General features: G+C 46.8%; 1 protein-coding gene across 3 annotated transcripts in view; it reads left to right on the forward strand.

Moving 5' to 3' along the window:
* The first annotated feature begins 392 nt into the window (after positions 1–392).
* Positions 393–20,219, forward strand: part of LOC119179128 (uncharacterized) — a 240,185-nt gene continuing 220,358 nt past the window's right edge. For all 3 annotated transcript variants that reach the window (XM_075869518.1, XM_075869519.1, XM_075869520.1), the window contains exons 1-4: positions 393–529; positions 7,327–7,421; positions 8,721–8,776; positions 19,728–19,871. In XM_075869518.1, coding sequence (XP_075725633.1) covers positions 7,355–7,421; positions 8,721–8,776; positions 19,728–19,871 — 267 coding nt within the window. In that variant the 5' untranslated portion in view covers positions 393–529; positions 7,327–7,354. The remainder of the gene's footprint in view (positions 530–7,326; positions 7,422–8,720; positions 8,777–19,727; positions 19,872–20,219) is intronic.

Here is a 20,219-nt window from a genome sequence, read left to right on the forward strand (position 1 = left end):
AATTATAATGTTGCTATAAGCTTGGTGCTCCAATGCACGAGTGCATCATAAGTAATACTTCGAAGTTAATGACCTCATGCATGTTATCTCCGTACACATTCGCTATAAAATATACATTATTATTCTAAAGCGTCTACTGCTGTTTTACACTCACTGCTACCTTACAATGTAGTCTGTCTTGATTTCAGTAACGAAAACACACGCCTATTCTTTGAGAATATAATGCAGCATTGAAGCACCTTTATGCTGTTTTGGGTTAGCAGGAGCGCAAAGTTTTGCACAAGTGTTAGCATCAACGTCCATTGTGAAAAAAGGCACCGAAACAGTTTTTGTGCGCTACGCTACTGTGCTGCAGAAATAGGAACCGCTGGACAAAGTGGTGTGGTCACAGTATTGATGAATTTTACACTGCATGAAGATGTTAAAAAAAACATGATGTGAAATAAGGTGCACACGCAGTCCACATACAGAGCAGCATCCAATATGTCCGCTGTATACCTGTGCATGCGTATTTGGTGCTATTGATTGTGTAAGTATCTATCTATGTTCACTATATTCTTTGTTTTGTGAAATATTGTCCTGTAGACGTGACATTAAAATAAGCAGAGCAAAATTTGGTAAGGAAGATTGTTATTTATTGGGTTAACGTTTGCGCAGCAAGAATAGCTTGCACAATGACACAATAGCAACGAACACAATAACTAGTCGTCAGTGAAACTGATCGTTCATTCCAACATGCATATACCTGCCAGAACGTACCAGTATAATGCTCGTGCTCACGTTAGCCCAGACTAAACTCGACTACTCCTATCCTGTGCGTAAGCATACCGATATAATCTGGAACTATCGCCACTTTTCGCAAACAGTGCGCTGCTAGCAGTTCTAGGTAATTTTTAATCGCCTGAGAAGAAATAAGTAAGCGCTCTTGGCAATATGCTTTATACGTGGGAACCTACTACTTAGTATAGTCAATAACCACAGTCATCAACAGTAGCATGTATATATCAAACTCATACCTATATGTGAGGTGCGTTTGCGACTACCGGAAAACGCTCTGAAGGACTAGTTGATGATCAGTCGTTTTGTTAAGAAGGGTGTGGAATTTTGAACAGGGACAATCTATGCATGGGGCTGCGGGCTCGCTTACAGAAAACGGGCGGCACTTCAATAAAAATGTGACATTTGAATATACTCTAAAGTATACGAATGGAACTTTAGTAGTTCAGCTCTAAATGCTTTAGATAGATATGTGGGGTTTTAACGTCCCAAAACCACCATATGATCATAAGAGACGCCGTAGAGGAGGGCTCCGGAAGTTTCGACTATCTGGTGTTCTTTAACGTGCGCCCAATTCTGAGCACACGGGCCTAAGACATTTCCCCCTCCATCTGAAATGCAGCCGCCGCAGCCGGGATTTGAAACCGCGACCTGCGGGTCAGTAGCAGAGTGGCTTAGGCACCAGACCACCGCGACGGGGCGGGTTAAATGCTTTAATTTAACTGCATAAATAAATTTTGTTAATGTATTCAAGCTTTTTTATAGCTTTCATGCTAATTACAGTGAGAGTGCTTATGGAATGATTAAATAGCTGTTGATTATTTGTACGTTCCGGGATAGGTGAAGGAACCAAGTAAATAGACGAGTGCGCATCCAAGCAAAGTGGGAACGCTCAGAACCGACGCCACAGCACTCCCAATAATATTTTATTAAAAGTTTGTTAGCCAATTGATTTTACGATGGAGTTGAGTGTGATTACGCTGACAGGATCGCGGCCATTGCTTGAACATTTGGTGCCAAAGAACCGGAATGAAAAAACAGAGGCCTGCCGACAGTTACCAGTCAACTGCACCGGCATGAACCGGTTGAAGTCAAAGTGGACATCGCGGCGAGCACGAAGCGCGAAGATATTAAAACGAAGCAAGCGCTCTCCTCGCTAAGCACTGTGCTTCTTATGACCAGCTCAATTTAATTTATGAGAGACTGAATGCCAACGCTGAGAAGCCTAAGAAAGTGAACGCCGAGATCAAAAATTACATTCCTGACCAAGAGTTCTAGGCCGAGTATGGCACCGTCTTAAAATAAGAAGACAATGCTACACGGATTCTGACAAAGTTCGGTAGAGAGTAAGTTCACATGCTACGGCCGTCAACTACAACCGAAGGGATCGTGGCTGAAATAGTCGCACCACCATGAGACAGAACTGTAGTTGAACTACTTGAACTTACAATAGCTCCAATCTCTAGTGAACTATACAAGTGGACCAAATTAAGCGAGCAGTTCGGGAGCAGTTTGCTACAACATTCTCATAACAGCCACAACAAAGTCCCGTTACCTTCAACATTATATGAAAGGAGACTCTGCATCGACAATAGTGCACCTTTTGACGTCGAAGAGCTGCTACAAAGACGCCATCACCATACTACAAAAGCGCTTTGGGGACAAGACTGCCTTTAGCAAGAATATTTTACGAAGCTACGCATGTTGCGCACTGTCTGTCCGTCAAATGACACAAAATCCCTGCGCGGCCTGCACTACCAATACCAATTCTTATCAATAACGAAGGACTTGAGACTCTCGGTGTGCCTAAGGCAGCCTTGTAATCTATGCGTTGTGGCAATTCACTGCGTGCTCTTGCACAGGACACAGTTCTTCAGCGCCATTGATCGTGTGCCGTCCAGGTAACGCGTTTTTGAAGAGGCAATTATGCAACCGTCTGCTTAACTTCCTGTGCCTCAAACTGTTAAGCTTACAAAAGACTGACTAAATGGACACTAGAGGTCGAGAACTTGGGACAGAACCTGTGGCAAGTCAGCCCACCTATTCTCACCGAGGAAACTCCACGTAATCTGTGCTTCACAGCAACGCAACTCGAGAAACAATAAAGGACAACGGCGCCTTCTGCTCGTATAGTAAACACAAAGGTAAATCATGACCAGCTGAGTTGCTTGTGACGCAAAAGGAAGAAATACTTACGAAAACATCACTACATTTTAAGCTGCTTGAAGATAATTATGGGGCAAAGCTTTCGGAGGTGATTATTGTGATTAAAGCTGAGATAGTACTGAGACTGATTGTGGTTGTGATACTTATAATTTTTTTATTCAAAGAGATATTGCAGAGACCAACTGTGATATAGCGGGCCCTGTTCTTTATAACTGATATGAGGTTTCGAGTTCCGGGTTACGTTTTGACTTCATAATCACAGCTTCATTAGCTACCGTCTCCGGTGTTGAACTTTCTTGTCGGTATTGCCGCCTTGCATCCGCTTCAAGTTGTCTCAACTGCGCGTCAGCTTGGCAGTTTTCCTGCTTAGCCTTTGCTTCCTTAGCCCTAGTCTGTGGTGTAGAACTTTGTTGTCACCATCGCCGCTTGGCATCCGCTTCCTTCTCCTATGTCTTCGCGGTAGCTTCCCGTCGACGGCGACGCTGATACTCAGCACGTCGCACTTTCCTGCGTTCGTGTTCGTCCATATGGGAGAAGATTATCTGTGGTATCGAACGTGGTTATATATATATATATATATAGCGTTGACAGCAGCATCATTACATCTACAAATAAGCACAGTGCCCTCTGTTGCTTATAAGTTGAAGGTTACATGTGAAACGGTTACCACCAACGCCCTCTGTTGCTTAAAGTTGAAGGTTACATGGGGTTACGGACAGACGGGAGACGGCGGACATCGTGAGGTCTTAAGGAGCTTCGCCCCTAAAAACAACAGGTGTCTCCGCTGCACCACCAGAGCACACAAAGCACAGAACTGTAAAAGGAAGTTCGCTTGCTCGAGATGCAAAGCTCAACACGCTAAGAGCATGAGTGACCACGAAAAGAGTGTGGAGCGTACAGACTATGCAAACCCTAACGACGACAAAACTACCAAAGTAGGTACATCAATTAGAAGACGACCCGTAAATGGAGTCTCGATAGCTTGTGTCTTTCTTCGAAATTTTTGAGACTTTCGCAAGTATATAAGAGCAAGAGGTAAAAATTGGTAGAACTCAGACTATGAAGTCAGTATTATGATGAAGAGATTGTCATACGAGCCATCGAGATTCCGCTCGTCTGCAAGGGCATCTAAGAGACAATAATGAATGTCACCTTCATCTCGGCTTTCATGACGCGCAGTAAGGATGTCGCCGATGAACTGACCCACACATCTGTCATAACGAATACTGGTATCAACGTAATGATCGGGTCAAATCAGATGTGGCAAGTTTTGACCAGCCAAATATCGTGATGTGCAGGCAACGGATCGCTAACTTCGCTCAACTCCATGCTGGAATACACCTTTCAGGGAAGCATACCACAATTGATGTGGCCAACAGCTACACGAATTATAGTGTCCGTGCTCAAAGTTCTAGCTACCAATTCCGAAGAGTTTCTGCGTGCTTTTTTTTGAGGGGGGGGGGACTTTAGTGCATAGGAATTACAGACCCTTTAGGCAAATCACCTGATTGAGCAAGGCCATTAGGGAATTTGAGAAAACCATCAGCTTTTTCGACGGAAGGTTTGACGTGGCCCTCCCTCAGAAGGATGGATTCGAACTTTGAAGCAATCAAAAGTCGCCATTACTCGACTGGACAAACTTAGCCGCGTCAGCGCTAAGACGGGCTCTTTGAATCAAAAGAGAGTACTCGCGAGCAGGACACGCTGAAGTCGTTAGGGATGTAGCTTCTGACGTGACGGAGTTATACGCCACACAAGGAACAAGCGCTCATGAAAAATTGTGTGGTTTCTCACGTTTCGTCACATGCATGCCAATAATGCAAGCTACTTAACGACTGTCAGAAAAAGCTGACAGTTTTTGTCAATATCTCGTGCATATTGTACTGCGCCTAATAACATCCCCGGTGGCAATGATTACTCACATAGAACAGCAATATCTTAGATGGCGATGCGGGAAGACAGCAGATATGCTTTCCGCTTACTCTAGTTTGAAGAAGGAGATTCATACGAGGCCAAGCTTTAAAAGTGCAGAATGAAACGTGTGCCATTCGGAGCCGCGTGTAGCCTGTTTCTGTTCACAGGTATTATTCTCAACCACGTGAAATTAGCACCGGGAGTCATTGCACAAACAGCCCGAACTTTTGCTGTCTCAATTTACGTCGACCGCATAGTCACTGGTTCGGACACACAAGAAGAGGACGATTTGTCAGACTCGCACTTTAGGGAAAGGAGAGCTGAGACGGCTCCGTTGGCAAGTCGTCGAGTGCCACCGGTGAAACTGTTCGAAGTTGTAGAAATAGACTTGACTAGCTTCCTCTACACACGCGCGAAAACAGGTAGTACGAAGTGTCACGTTGTAAGTTTCACGTGCGCTTTTCTACGCCCGTACACCTCAAGTGCGTTTCTAAAATTACATCCGAGGCTTTCCTGCTGGGCTTACGGCGATTGCCAGCTTAAAGAGGATTAACAAGTGTTATCTACTCTGACAAAGCACGAACCTTTGACAAGCCATCGTCCGATATACGACGACTACACCGAAAGATGTCCGCAGAGAAACACGCTGGTCACCATAGCACCAACGACATTTTGTGGAAGTTTAATGCGTAGTATGATTTTTGGTGGGGTGGATGGTGAGAAAGGCAGGTACGACCAGTGAAGCTCCCTCTGCTTTCGGTGACCACTTTCCGCTCGCAACATTCTCTTCGATCTTTTCAGGTCTTCAGCGGCCCACTATTCTCTTGAAATTATTCAAACTTCGTCTGATACCTTTCAAAATCGTTATTGTCTAGTGATTGGCTCTCGAGATATTTCGTAGTATTTCTGAACGTGTCAATTTTACGCCCACTTTTCGCGCCTCATGGCCTCGATGCATTGCTTTTAAGTCATCGTCTTCAACTCGGCCACCCTTCGAGCACAACCTTTTCTTAATGTTGCACAAACTCGCACTTCAATCATCACAAGCATTCGCTAGTGTTTCGCCCAGCTTCTTTCTGCCGTTGGTCCGCGTCAGATAATCTCCTCCTCCTCGACTAGCTTCTACACTAGCTAAGAAGGGAAGATGTTTCAGGTTAGGAATAGGTCTCACCCTTGACTCGAGTGCACGGTGGCTGTGCGAAGGAAGGGCCGTGATCCGGTGAAGAGACGCTTTATTGCAGCCTCAGGCGCCTGCGCGAGTCCAAGCCCGAACCTCCGCTCCCCCCTTTCAGATTCAAACATCCTCTTTTCAACCGTCGGTCAACAAAGGGTCTACACCCAAGCCAAACACACCTGTAGGCTCGACTCATGACACTCAATCGCAAAAACACTTTCACAACAAGCACTGCGTTGGTAAAAACTACGTCACGAAATACAACCCGAGAGGGGATTGATTCTCCCTGTGTCGCACTCTCTCTCATGCAAGGCCGTGTATCAGCCGACCTCTGTCAGTAGTCGTTCTCACGCTTGGGATCCATCAGCTTTCTCATTAAGGTCGCTTCGTAGAAACCTCCGTAAGCGCGGAGATTACACTGTCTAGCCCTGTGCGCTGACCAGTTGTGCATGCGACAGCGAGGCGCCCCGCCATCCTAACAACACTCGGTAATAACGTATGCGGGGGAGGAGAAACTCGTGTCCTTGCCGCCACTATGTCTCTGTCAGCCCAGTGATCACGTCCCTGCGACATTCTCAATGGCACGCGTGCATGCCAACAATGGCTTAAACTCAGATGGCGGCACCTGGCCTGCTTCTTCTTGCCAGACGCTCTTCCGAGTAAGCCTTCTCCTTCTAGTTCCAAACGGGAGCGTTCTTGGCGGCTCCGCTCGTGAACCATGTGAACGAAGGAGTCTCCTTCATTTCCTGTGTGCAGTTCTCCCGCGTTCACCTTCACGGAACGGATCAGCTTCGTTAGTTCACGGATTGGGACCTGGCTGCACGCTCTGCATCAGCCGCATCAATTGCGCTACACACTACATGCCGCTAAAGGTTACCTCATACTAACTGCGTCCAACTGTCAACCAAAGCATCTGGCTAACCCTTCCACGGATCCCTTCGATAGTGGTGAGCTTCTGATTGGGAAGATTAATGAGCGATGAAGGTGGGAAACCTTCATTTGTAATGCAGCACCAAACTGACTTGACATTTTTTTGGTATTAGCTCTTACTGCAACGCCAATTTTTCAGCTATTTTAGTATGTGCTTCATGGCCCCTGCTTTTTAAGATATTTCGGCACTGACTTGAGGTGTAGTACCCTATCTCACAAAACTTGAACCATGTTATATATAGCATAAAACAGGCAATCATATTGTCATGCAGCGCTCTTTCTGACAATGCTATATACGTGCTGGATAATGCATGAAACAGGCAACGACAATTTTACATATGAAAAACTGTCGTCTTTTTCTTCAGATGCGTTATTTGGCTCCACAAAATCATCATGAGAAGAAAGTTGTATTTTACATTTGTCTTGACGTACATTGTTGTGTCGGCTTTGTGCGGCAGATGTGAGTAGTTTTACTTCCTTAATATGTAGCATGAACGCAAGGAACATTCAAAAATCTAATTTACGATTAGCTTGACCACATGTATGCCATAAAGTAATATCGGTTTACTCGCAGCACGAACTTTTTATTGACAGAAGTGTTTGAGAATCAATTATGTTGACAATTTCGATAGCTCTGATTCAATAAACTAATTCAGTTTAGTTTTTAATGCAGTCCGATATTTTCTCACTAAAAGTGAAAGTTTCTGTCCTAGAACTTTCAAGCAGTGTGTTGGAATACGTTACCTTTACGCTCCTTTCAGTGCACGCCCCTTCGATATTACATATTGAACATATGTAATATAAAATTCAGAAAGCAAGCTAGCAACAATACACCAATTCCATGTCATAAGCTTAGCGCTGGCTACATAAATAACGCAGTTGTGCCGGAATGCCTCTTTTGCTTGTGATGGGCATAGAATTCTTTTTGGGCACACGCCCATTGCAGAAACAAATGGCTACATTCGCAAGTGTAAAACACAGTTGCAACAATATGCATGTGCACCTAAATTTTCTTTTGCTCATTTCACATTTTGGTATTTTCAATACACCATGCATCAATCATTTTGATAATCGTGTTAGCGCATGCGCGTGTCAGCTATCGACAACCTTTCAGAAAGAATCATCCAATATGTAAAGCGGTACACACGCCATATTGACAGATTTCCTAACTGCATGGCCAGGCGCTGACAATATCTCGTGTTTTTGTTTTTGCGGTTGGGCACGTTTCAGTTCTTAGTCGCCATTTGGGATGTCCTTAGTTTCTTCTTGCATCCACACTTGCATTTTATCTCTTTCAGAATGAATACTTAATACTAGATCCGTACTCTGTTATTTTAAGCTGTCTCTTCTTTGGAGTATGCCCTGGAAGTTTTTTTTAACCTGCTTGAGTATCGGTATCGCGTCACACATACTCTGGGTCCAGACAATACATCAAAACATCGTGCCAGCGGCAACACCAAACTATTAGGTGATGTTCCTGAATGTCATTTTTCTTTGAGTACATAAAAGTAATGTGAATAACCAACACATGTAGCTCCTATATAATAATTTCTTTAAGCCCTAATTACCCCTTGTTTTTTAGGCATAACGTTTCTCAATGCTGAGGCGAGGCAAACTTTTATCTGAGTTTATTTTTAGGTACGAGCTAATGAGCATCCTTCAATAAAGGGTTATTACCCTATAGCACATATGCATCACTGATAATTTACGCGTGGTTAAACAAATCTTCTTATGAAATCTTTCGCACATACTTTTCTAGCCATCGGTTCGAACGTCACACTCCATTGTAACATCAACCTGAAGAAAGTAAGAACGGTAAGTTTGAAATGAGAAGCTTTTCAGGTGAGGAGGATCTTTTATTTGGGTTTATGTCACTCGTGAGTAGTCCGCACCCACAATACGCATGCGCGACTGCCCTCATGCCCTCTCTCCAACAAGTTGACATTACTCTCTTCACTTCTCTTCTACCACCTTACTGCGCGTGCTGCCCCATCCTGTGGACTGCGCAATTTTTTTACTACATGGACGCACTTTTCTTGGCTCCACATTTTGTCTTTTTTTTCTCCCGCGATTTTTAAAAAACCTAGTCATACAGTTTAATCTTCTAATAACGCCCACACAGTCTCTGCGGACTCAAGTAGCACGATGCAGACCCACGTAGCCTCTTTTTTTCGATCGGCTTTTTTTTTCTTAAGCAATGTTTTTTATCACCCCAAACCAGCCGATTCACTTATTCTCCCCTGGCACTCCTTGTGATGGGTGATAACCCCAGGTCAACATCTCCCTTGGAATTCACCATCTGCGGTAGCTCTAAACGCTCGCGAGCGTTTCAGCTTCTTTTCTAGGAAGAAACCAACACCCTTTAGCAAGATGAAGCCACAAAACCAGTGTCACCACGCCGTCATCCTCGCAAAGTTTGCAAGAGCCCTGCTCAGCCATGCAAGCACAAACGACCAGCTACGGCTGTCCCAGGCCCCATGAACATAGCACCAGCACTGCCATTCAGCCCCGGCCGCTTCAACTCAGCGAGCCTAGGAAGCCCCTGCTGCCGTGATGAGACAAGCGCAAAAATACACACACTCAGAGAGGACACAGACAAGCGCTTACTATCAGACAGGAACTTAATCACAGGTCCCATTTTCTTTGCCATGTGCGGTGTTACATTGCTAGACGAAAACACATTCACGCAATCAGTACTGCACCTCAGTTTTTCCTCGTCCTTCACAAGGCTTGGCACGGACCTGGCCACTTTCACCTTCTCGGCACGGGAGAGAACTGGTTACACACAGAACTTGGGTTCGTGTTGAAGAAGCCTTATATGATGGTCGGGCAAAGCCAGATCTTCTAGGATCACGACCTTTCCTTCCGTACTTGTGCGTCTTTCCTTCTTGGGTAGACTTCTTCGTGCCTGGTTCCACAAAGCCTCTGTGGCACTTTCCGACAGCCCTAGCCACTCTCGGTAGTGTCGGTGTTCATTTCCACTCTGAGTGCGACAGGCCACTCGCAAGCAGTTTTTGAAGTACCGAACCTGATGGCTTCATTCCGAGGACAGTTTTTTGCATAAGCGTCTGCTGTTTCCACGAGTAGGAGCCAGTAACCCGCACAAAAGTTGCACATCCAGGGGGGCACAGCGACGCTCGGTTATACCAAGAGGCAACGCGAATCTTGCAAACGTAGAGAGCGATTAACGAGGTGATGGTGGCAGGGTTAGAAAGGAAAGTGGTGTTAACACATGGAAAAGGGCCCTTTGTACTAGAAATTACAATTAGGATGACTGCCAGTTGGGCGTGTTGGTAAAGGTTGATGATGAGACAAGCGCAAAAATACGCACACTCAGAGAGGACACAGACAAGCGTTTACTATCAGACAGGAACTTAATCACAGGTCCCATTTTCTTTGCCATGTGCGGTATTACATTGCTAGACGAAAACACATTCATAAAAGGCTTCTTCAACACGGACCCAAGTTCTGTGTGGAAGCAGTTCTCTCCCGTGCCGAGAAGGTGGAAGTGGACAGGTCCGTAGCAAGCCGTGTGAAGGACAAGGAAAAACTGAGGTGTAGTACTGATTGCGTGAATGTGTTTTCGTCTAGCAATGTAACCCCACACAAGGCAAAGAAAATGGGAAATGTGATTAAGTTCCTGTCTGATAGTAAGCGCTTGTCTGAGTCCTCTTTGAGTGTGTGTGTTTTTGCGCTTGTCTCATCATGAACCTTTACCAACTCGCCCAACTGGCAGTCATTCCTGCTGCCATCTTGGCTCGCCCTCCCTTCCAAGACGTCCATCTTACCGCCGAGGCAAATAGTTAGATAGCGAAATGGTGCGTCGTCTGCTGCGGTACTTCTGATTCGAGGCTTATGCCTTCACCGCGTCAAAGTCCCAGCTGCACAGTGTAACAGAAAAGGAAACATGTGCAATTCTGCGACGCGTTTGTAGCAGCTTCTTCAATGAATACGTTTTTTGTGTTTTTTTGCGCATGAATAGACGAAATTTCACGCATTTTAGAAATAATGCGGGAATCGGAAATGGGCAAACGGAAAGAACGATAACAGGTGGGTTAACAACGCAGCATGCGATCATGCTTTGATTCATGCAGGTATATTTTCCAGAACCACCTCGATTTATTATTTTCGAGCACAACTAATGACCAGTTCAAGAATTCTTACCTAGCCTCAAAGAAGACGCTGCTGCTTGCACAAAGGAAGTGTAGACAGAAAGAGAGATAGAGCGCCTTGACAGTCAAATATACCACCTGCTGTGAGCTAAAAACGCGGTGCTGGCTCAATGAAAAACGCAGAACCTGAACTGACGCCTACGCAAAAAAATGCTGAACTTACAGGCAGATAGATGAGCAAAGTGAAACGCTAGATCGACAGCAATGGGGCGAAGTATGCAATGCCGCCGAAGGGCAAATGAGGAGTGGTGCGAAGTGGAACTTCCTCAAACATCTACTGTGAGATAAGCAATTCAAAGCCAATCAGCAGCTTACAATTGACATACTTATCCACAAACTAAACAACTCTGGTCTGACAGAGGCACAAGTTATTGATGAGCTCGCCTCGATATATCTTTGCACAGAACCCGCCTCACACAATGACTACCCTTCTGCTCTGCCAGAGAACGGAACTGACCCTCTTGGTTCCTCTTTCACGTACGCAGAGGTACGAGAGGTTCTGTATGAGCTCAAGTGCAGATCAGCTCCTGGTCCCGATGGGATCACTAACAAACTCTTGAAGAATTTGCCTGACGAGAATATTGATCTTCTGACAAATAAAATCAACGAGGTATGGGAAACCGGCGAGGTTTCAATAGAGTGGCGTTACCCGACCGTCATCCTCATCCCAAAGCCGGAAAAATGCCTGCAACTTGGCTCGCTCCGGTCGATATCTTTCACTTCATGTGTCGGGAAGGTCACTGGGCACGTTATCTTCAAGCGAGTCACAAAATTCGCCGAGAAAAAAGTTGTATTTCCATTTCTTTTATTTGGAATCAGGCCGCCCAAGTAAGCGCAGGATGTAATGTTGCTTGTAAAACACAAGATCATTGGCAGGGTCTCCAGAGACACTAGACCTGTTCTGGCACTTGAGCCGGAAAAGGCCTTACACAAGGTCAAAAACTCTCACGTACTTTATTCCATTAAAGAAGCGGTTTTAAGAGAACATTATAACAACTACATCAGCTATTTTACTAAGAATAGAAAAGCTGTCATTCACCTAGAACCTTTCGGCTCGAAGACGTTTGATCTTGAATCCAGAGGCACTCCAGAATGGGCAGTGATATCCCCATTTTCATTTAACTTATCACTGAGAATACTTTCCCAGAATCTCGCCGAGATTGAACGTCTCGGTCATGTCTTCTACGCCAACGACATCACCGTCTGGTGCGAGAGAGGTAGTGATGGGCAAATCGGAGAGCGAATACAAACAGCGGTAAGGGTTGTTCAAGATTTTCTTCACAAGGCAGGACTCCGATTGTCAGCTAATAAATCGGAACTGCTCTTTTACTGGCCAGCACTCGGTGCAAATAGAGCAAGTTTTCCCAATATCTTGATCAGCACAACAAACGGCTCTATTATTCCGATCGTAAGCAAAGTCAGAATCCTCGGTATGTTTGTGGAAAAGGGTGGCTGTAACGCCTACACGTTAGAACGGATCACAGCGAAAGCTAATTCAAAGACAAAATTACTCACGAGGGTGGCCGAAAAACGAGGGGCATTAACGAAGGAGAACCTTCGATGACTTTTTCACGCCTTCCTAATGAGCCACATCAACTACATCACCGTAGCCCACAAGTGGAGCAGAAGGAATGAAGTGCGATTAGAAACAATAATTCGCACGAACGTAAAAGGTACTGGGTCTCCCCTATGGCTCCAGTACAGAACATCTATTGGCGTTGGGCGTCCACAACACCTTTCATAAATAGTAGAGGCAAAAGAGGTGGCCCTAATTGCAAGACTGGCTTCCACAGAGGCTGGCAGACAGGTACTAGCGCATTTTGGTATACGGTCTCCCATCGCCAGACAGAGGGAGTGTGCGCTCCCTATCAAAGTCAGGGGAAACGTATACTGTATTTCGGGTACCTAGAAACATGCACCCCCAATGCAACTACGGCGGACGCAAAGCAAGGGCCAGAGTCCATCAGACAGCGGCTACGATTGAGGACAACGTCGCCTTTGTTGACGCAGCGCAATACGCAGCTTCCAATCACTTTGTTTCAGAAGCTATGTCGGTACGGGGAGAGCTGCTGACATCACTTACGCTCAAAAATTCGGATGCCGAAAAGGTTGAACAGGTGATAGCGGCCACCGCCATGGCCACTACGAACCACTCTACTATATACGTGGACTCGCGAGCCGCCACTTGAGCATTTATGAAAGGCTCGGTGTGCAAAAAAGCCGGTTGCGTTCTTTCTGCTGAATCTTGGGCAGGCAAAAAGCATAAAATTTGGTTCCCTGGTCACGTGGGCAGTGATTCTCACAAAACCATCCCAAACAGTAACAAGCTTGCACACTCCCAAGCGCAAGGTTTAACTCACCGTGCCGGAAGTGGGCACTCGGAGGCCAAGAAAGGCAGTGGGAAAGGGACCCTCTGCTTATTTTAACGAGTCTGTAAGCACTATCAGCTGGGACGTCGCAGGTCTCCGCTTCGACACCCACACCTAAACATACCACAGGCAATCACCCTGCGAATGTTACAAACACGTATCCATGCCCGTTCATCTGTTCAAAATTTATAGCCGGAATAGGCCCACGTTGTCCTCGCTGTGGTCATCCGAGGTGCACCCTTCAGCACATGCTGTGGCAGTGTCGCGACATGCGCGGGGGCTCATGGTCTCCCTCCAACGAGGAAAACTGGCTCCAGGTGTTCACCAGCTCCGAAAAAGACCAGCAGCTAAGGGCTTTCCAGAGAGCCCGCGAAGTCACCGAGAGCCTAAACGTCCCTGTGCCATTGTGGGTGAAGCCCTCAGAAGGTACCCCTTGACGGGTTTCTGAGTGTATGACTGACCGACCAACCGACCAACCGACCGACCCACCGACCGACCGACCGACCGACCAACTGACCGACCAACCGACCGACCGACCCATCTCCCTTACTTCAGTGGCGGGCAAAACGATGGAAGAGATGGCCCTATATCGACTGCAGTGAATCGCCGATGCTCGCAACGCCTTCCCACCCAAGCAGTGCGGATTCCGACCTCAGCCCGCGAAAGCCGACTGCATCGCTGTAATGGTGAGCATCATTGAACAAGTCCTACACGACAGAGAAATGGCCATTCTACTCCTGCTTGACAAACAGTCGGCGTTTCACTCGCTCCCCCACACGTCCATCAACAGGACTGTGCACGCGCCAGATGTCGAGGGCAATTGCTTGAACTACCTTCAGGCATTCCTCTGAGACCGGACTTTTACTGCGCGTGTGTGGGTAGACAAGTGCGCCACGGTTCGTCAGCTGCAGCATTCCACAGGGCAGCGTAATAAATTCGCTTTTGTTTAATTTCGTTTTCACGCCGCTCAACGAGTGCCTTTCAGAAACGGCTATGTTTCCTGTGAGCTCGCTTGTGTATGCAGTAAACGTAGCTCTTTATGCGTGTAGACCAACTCGTAAGTTCTGAGTGGTGCGCGCCTGTATGCAGCAGGTCCTGCTGTGTGTGCGGCCACCTTTATTAGAAGCATCGGTCTCACGATTTTGGCACAAAAAACCAAGGCACTCGTTGTTCACGCTCCTGCTGAGGCCCGACGACGTCTCCCGTGCATTCAGCTAGATGGTACGCCGATAGTTTGGCGCAGCCGTGTCCACTACCTCAGCCTCACAATACACAATTGTCATTGATGGTTTCCGGTGGTGCTGCGCATACTCCAGGAGCACAGTCGCGTGTAATCGACGGTGAGCCGTCTACTCGCCCGTAGCAATGATTGCACGGCGCCTTCACCTGCACTATATACGAGGCGATGGCTGTATCTACAGTGCACTAGGCACTGCCGATCTTCAAACTTGAAGTACCACAATGACGACTCATAGACATAGACCACTGGCGCGCCGTCCGCATGTGTCACGGAATATCTCGTAGCTCTCATGTGGCCGAGACACTCGCGGAAGCTCGCGCGTGGCCTGCGTCACTCACGGCAGACCTGCGTGTTCTGGGTTACTTGGAACGGCTCCACCGGGCAACCGATGCTGGACCCCTGCACGCGCGGTTACGTGCTGTATCAAGTTTTCGTGTGAGCCAACTCCTGAACGCCTACGATGGCGTTGTGGCTGATGATCCCACGTGTCCTTCGCGCTGGCCACTGCCTTTTCGGTGAGCGCTCCTTGCCGTGAACCTGTACTTGCCAGGAGTCTGATCGAAGTGCCACAATCCGCTCCGTGCCATGAAGAAGGAGGCTGCGGCGTGAATGTACGGGGACCTGGCCGGAAAGACGCATGTTTACAGACCCGAAAGGATGCAAGGTCTTTCCTGGGGTATGGCTCAGCTGCGGCTGCCTGCATAGCTCCTCAGCTTGGCACAGAGCGACAGTGCCGCTTACGGTATTGCGCATCCTTGACAACAGCTGAGCTAGTCGGGCTTTTGCTGGATGCTGACCTCCTATGCCAATCACCAGCCGTCAAGATTGCAGCAATATTCTGCGACAAAAAGCCTGCCCTGAGTCAGCTACCGAGGGCGGAACGTGTCGCACTTCAGGCTCGGTGCGCTGCATGCAGCCAACTGGCTTTTCAAGAGCGCGGCCGTAATCTTGTGCTCCGGTGGCTCCTATCACACGTTGGCATCGCGGGGAACGAGGCTGCAGTAAAACTTGCTAGACGAGCACACTCTGCCGAGACGGCACTCACGGACTAAGCAAGCTCTTTTGACTCAGTACCGCTCGCTGGATTTTGTGCCAACCAGTTATCACCCAGCGATCTCCGATGACAGCGCAGTTCTGGCCGACTGGGCTCCCCCTACGCCATCCCGTGATGACGCCAAGAGCTCTCGCCGAGTGGTGCCCCGTCCTCGGACTCTTCAGTGTCCATCTTTTCTATCTCCTATTAACTTCTGTCGCTCGCTGTCCCTGCACAATGCTCTCTCCTTCATCTCTTTATATGTACCTTTTATTCTTACCCTTTTAATCCCTCCTTAGCTCCATCCCTTGTGAGGTTCTGTTGAGGTGTCGCACTCTGATGCAGGCGGTTACGGGGCTCACTTTTCTCTTCTTTTCCCTTTAAGAATCACATAAGACTCGATACGCAACAACCTTCGCCGGACGCAAACGCGCGAGCATACCAACGCGCGGGTTGCCGCCGGACGCCCCTGCTTACATACCAGCAACTGGTTTCACCCGCCGCGAGCGAGGACTCCTCCTAGTCCTGAGGACCGGCTCTATGTGGCCAGCTGAATGGAGGCATCGCCTGCGTGGCACGAGCTCTCCGACCTGCTTTGGCTTCAGCGCGGTGGAAACACTGTTTCAGCCCTTGTGCGAGTGCCCTGCTCACGGTGAAGCGGGAAAGCGGCTGGTGAAGGGATACCGTCTCGTCAGGCTACCATGTGCGACCCTGCATGACGTCATACAGTCCACTGGCTACAAGGACAATCACCACTTCACCCTTGCGGCCTTACTAAAATTTCTTGAGGCCACCAGCTTGACCAAGGGACTTTTAGTGTCCGCTTGCCAAAGTGAAGCGTGTTCTCCTCCCATCGCGCTAGTTTCCTTTTTTCTCCTCCTTGATTTCACCCCCTATCTTTTACCCTACTTTCTTTCCTTACTCTAGCTGTCTCTTCATTCCAGTTCCCCCTTGAGTGTATCGGTTGAGGTGTACTCACGTGAGAGACACCGCATTTATTAGCTTCCCGCCTTTCTTTTTTTTTCCTCAAGAATTACCCCCCCCCCAAGTGCTTGGGAATCCTGTCCCATGTCTCTCTTCTCGTACGCTTCCTTTATGCTGCCTCGCAACACCGACGCAAGCAACGTCGTTAGCGAATATCTTGATTAGAAAAAAACTGACTGCCCCGTATGACCCCGTTTTTTAGTGAAATTCGGTGACTTTGGACGTATCTATCTATCTATCTATCTATCTATCTATCTATCTATCTATCTATCTATCTATCTATCTATCTATCTATCTATCTATCTATCTATCTCTCTATCTATCTATCTATCTATCTATCTATCTATCCATCCATCCATCTATCTATCTATCAATCTAGCCACGTACGGTTTTGTGCTCTCAAGGCCGTATGGTTAATGCTATTCATATCAAATTTGGTATAGCGTAATATGACTGTGTGAATAGCATGAATGACTGGGCTTAGCATAGAAATCATTACAAAGTTCTTATGAACACTTCACTTTACGCGCAGTGCCTATCGCGTTTCTGCGGCTTTTTTTAGCTTGGTATATCCAAAAAGTGTCATGATGGGACATTTCCGCCTAACTGTAAATAACCGGCGGTAAACTGAAAATCATCTAGTGAAAGTAATGTGCAGCCTGATTTACAAGCAACATTTAAGATACGCTGATAGCCGTTTCACTAACTTTCTATACATCAAACATTTCATTGCATGGTGTGACTTTATGACGAAACTGAACAACAAGGGCTGATACGGAAACCATGAGATGTGATATGTCAGATGAATTGCGGGCCACACTCGTGGCCATTTCGCTTGCTTGGTATACAACACATTTGATATTGCGTGACCTGACTTTATCACAAACAAAAATGACAAGTGGACATGAGAATATCATCGCTTTTTACGTGCAAAATGTCTTGCATGCCACGTTTAGGGCAATCTCACGGCCGTTTTGCTTGCATTATATACACCGTATTAGCTACAGTTTTGCTAGCTTGATATAAACAAAGTAGGCGTTGCGTTACCGGACTGTATGACGAAGATAACAGACAGGTGGTGACATAAAATCATGACATCCATGTCATGAACAAGTGGATTTGCATCCTACGCTCATGATGCGCTCACAGCCGTTTTGATTGCTTGATATGCGCCGAAATCGGTATTGCGTAACGGGACTCTATGGGAAACATTACTGACAAGTCCTAATATGCACATCATGAAGTGCTTGTTACCTACAACATAATTTGCTCGTTGCTGGCTGTCTCGTGTTACATCACCCCCCACAATGTCTGAGATCTTCCGGCTTTTTTTGCAATTATCTTGCGTAAAGAACTTGGTAATGACACATTTATATTATAGCGACACTGAAGTGGTTTCGCAATCTTGAACTTATTGTGACTTCAGTATAGGTGACTTCTTAGAACCACGCTACGATGTTTTCTTTTTCGCAATTTTCGAACGAACAATGGCGGTATAAACGACCAAACTTTGACCGACAAGAAGCCCCGTTGCGAGCGGAGTGCAAGAGTGGAGCACGGAAGAGAGAGACAAGTAGGGCGGTGACGTCAGTTGCGCGATCAATACGGGCTGTCGGGGCCACCCAGCCTGTTAGATTCGGGATTGTGCCTTGTTTCTGTTGCGAGCTGCTGCCTAACTGACTATCAGTTGTACCAGTTCCTAGTGATTTCTTGCCATTGCACCACTATCTTCTACTGGTAAAAGATTTTGGCACCCGACAATCACTAGTGCTGTTTGTGTTGGGTTGATAGGGACTTGCAATGCCAAAGTACTGCATGGCAACCAGATCGAACATGTACAGACGCACAGAGCCGTGCACTGTTGGTACGAGCATGACCATTCTGTGTGAGGCACTAGCACTCACGGTACAGCCGAGCATCTAAGCTACTCCGCGTAGGCCCACTTGCATTGCATGAGTTCTTGTGAGACGCGAGCGCGCCATGATGGCCTTGAGGTGAATCACACTGGTATATCAGCATGTCTGTAGCGTTTGAGTGCGCCGTAACAGCGGTGCAAGAAAGTGAACCACGCTTACTGTATTTTCGTTCAGGTTTTCACTTACTATGTAAAAGGTTCTTGCTCTCAGTGCCACAATGCTTGTTAATTGACCGTTACATTGAAAATTGCTTTGTGTTACCTTGGTTTACAGTAATAAAGATCGCGAAAGAGCTTTGCAGCTCTATAGAATGAGCGGGCACAGGCCTACTTGACTCTCATGTCCATAAATGCTCAGCCAAACTAACTGTAACTCTGTCCGTTCATTCGCACCTACTGAGTGACTAATTGAACTAGGGTGTAACCCACAAGCTAAGAGAGACAGAACCATGGCTTCATGAGCTTAGCCCCTAAAACAGATGATTTAAAGATATTACAAACGTCCAATACGTCGTAAGAGCAGTTTAATCATGACCTTGAGGTTCACAAACAACGAGTGGTTCAAGAACAATGGGGCTATGTTTGATTGCTGCGTTCAACTTAGCCGAACAGCAGATCGTATTGCTGCCCCACATTCATGTTTTTTGGCGACAAACGTTCATGAGTACGCTTCTTAGCCACTCATGTACCCTGCACCAGGAAGTAATCCAAACCACGGGAGCACGTGGCAAAGTCTCTGTCTCCGGCGTGTAGTAACGAGCCGTCGGCTGCGTGGGACATCCGTGTTGTGATTGTCGGGCCAGAACTTTGTGGTCTACAGCACGCAGCTAGACACTAAAGTATGCAGGCGATGACTTAGCGACACCTTCGCGTAACCCGCATTCTTTTGTGATCGACTGTACACACGCCCATTTTTGTTGTAGTAATATGCCGCCCAGAGTACAACTGGATCTCTCGGCATCAATACTGACGCATACTCAGGTCTGAATGTGATGTCTCCGAATTATTGTGTGTCAATTATTCTGCTTAACAGGTTCTTTTCGTCTCTCCTAGCTTCTGGAGCAGAGAAAGCCTATCGCCGTGAGCCGTGCCTTCTACTCGAACAACGATTACCCCATCTGTGTGCGTTCTCGTTTCGAAATGTTCACACTCTCTGGGTACATGCATAAGTTAAGTTATTTCGAGCAACAACCCAGGGTAAGTGTTTGTTTGAATACCATGATTATTCTTTGCTCTTCATTATAGTTCGTAATTTTGATCGCTATAGATTTTATTTGGGTTTCACTGTTTAGCAATATGGAATAATATCAGAGGCTGACTTCTTAGGGCTTCCATGCAGAAATGTCATTTTCAGAGGAATAACAGTGATTCTCTCAAATGACATGGCCGCCTCTTTTCTCTAGTATAAAGTTCGTTATCATATCAAAAATACTGCACTTTCTGTGTATGGTCACCTAAAGAAGTCTTTCACCACAGCGAAACTAGCTACGAGGGCAGCGAGCCAATATTTCATTCTCCTCTTTTTTGCTGATATGCGGACACATT

Source organism: Rhipicephalus microplus, chromosome 7 (genome assembly GCF_043290135.1).
Source record: "Rhipicephalus microplus isolate Deutch F79 chromosome 7, USDA_Rmic, whole genome shotgun sequence".
Lineage (NCBI taxonomy): Eukaryota > Metazoa > Arthropoda > Arachnida > Ixodida > Ixodidae > Rhipicephalus > Rhipicephalus microplus.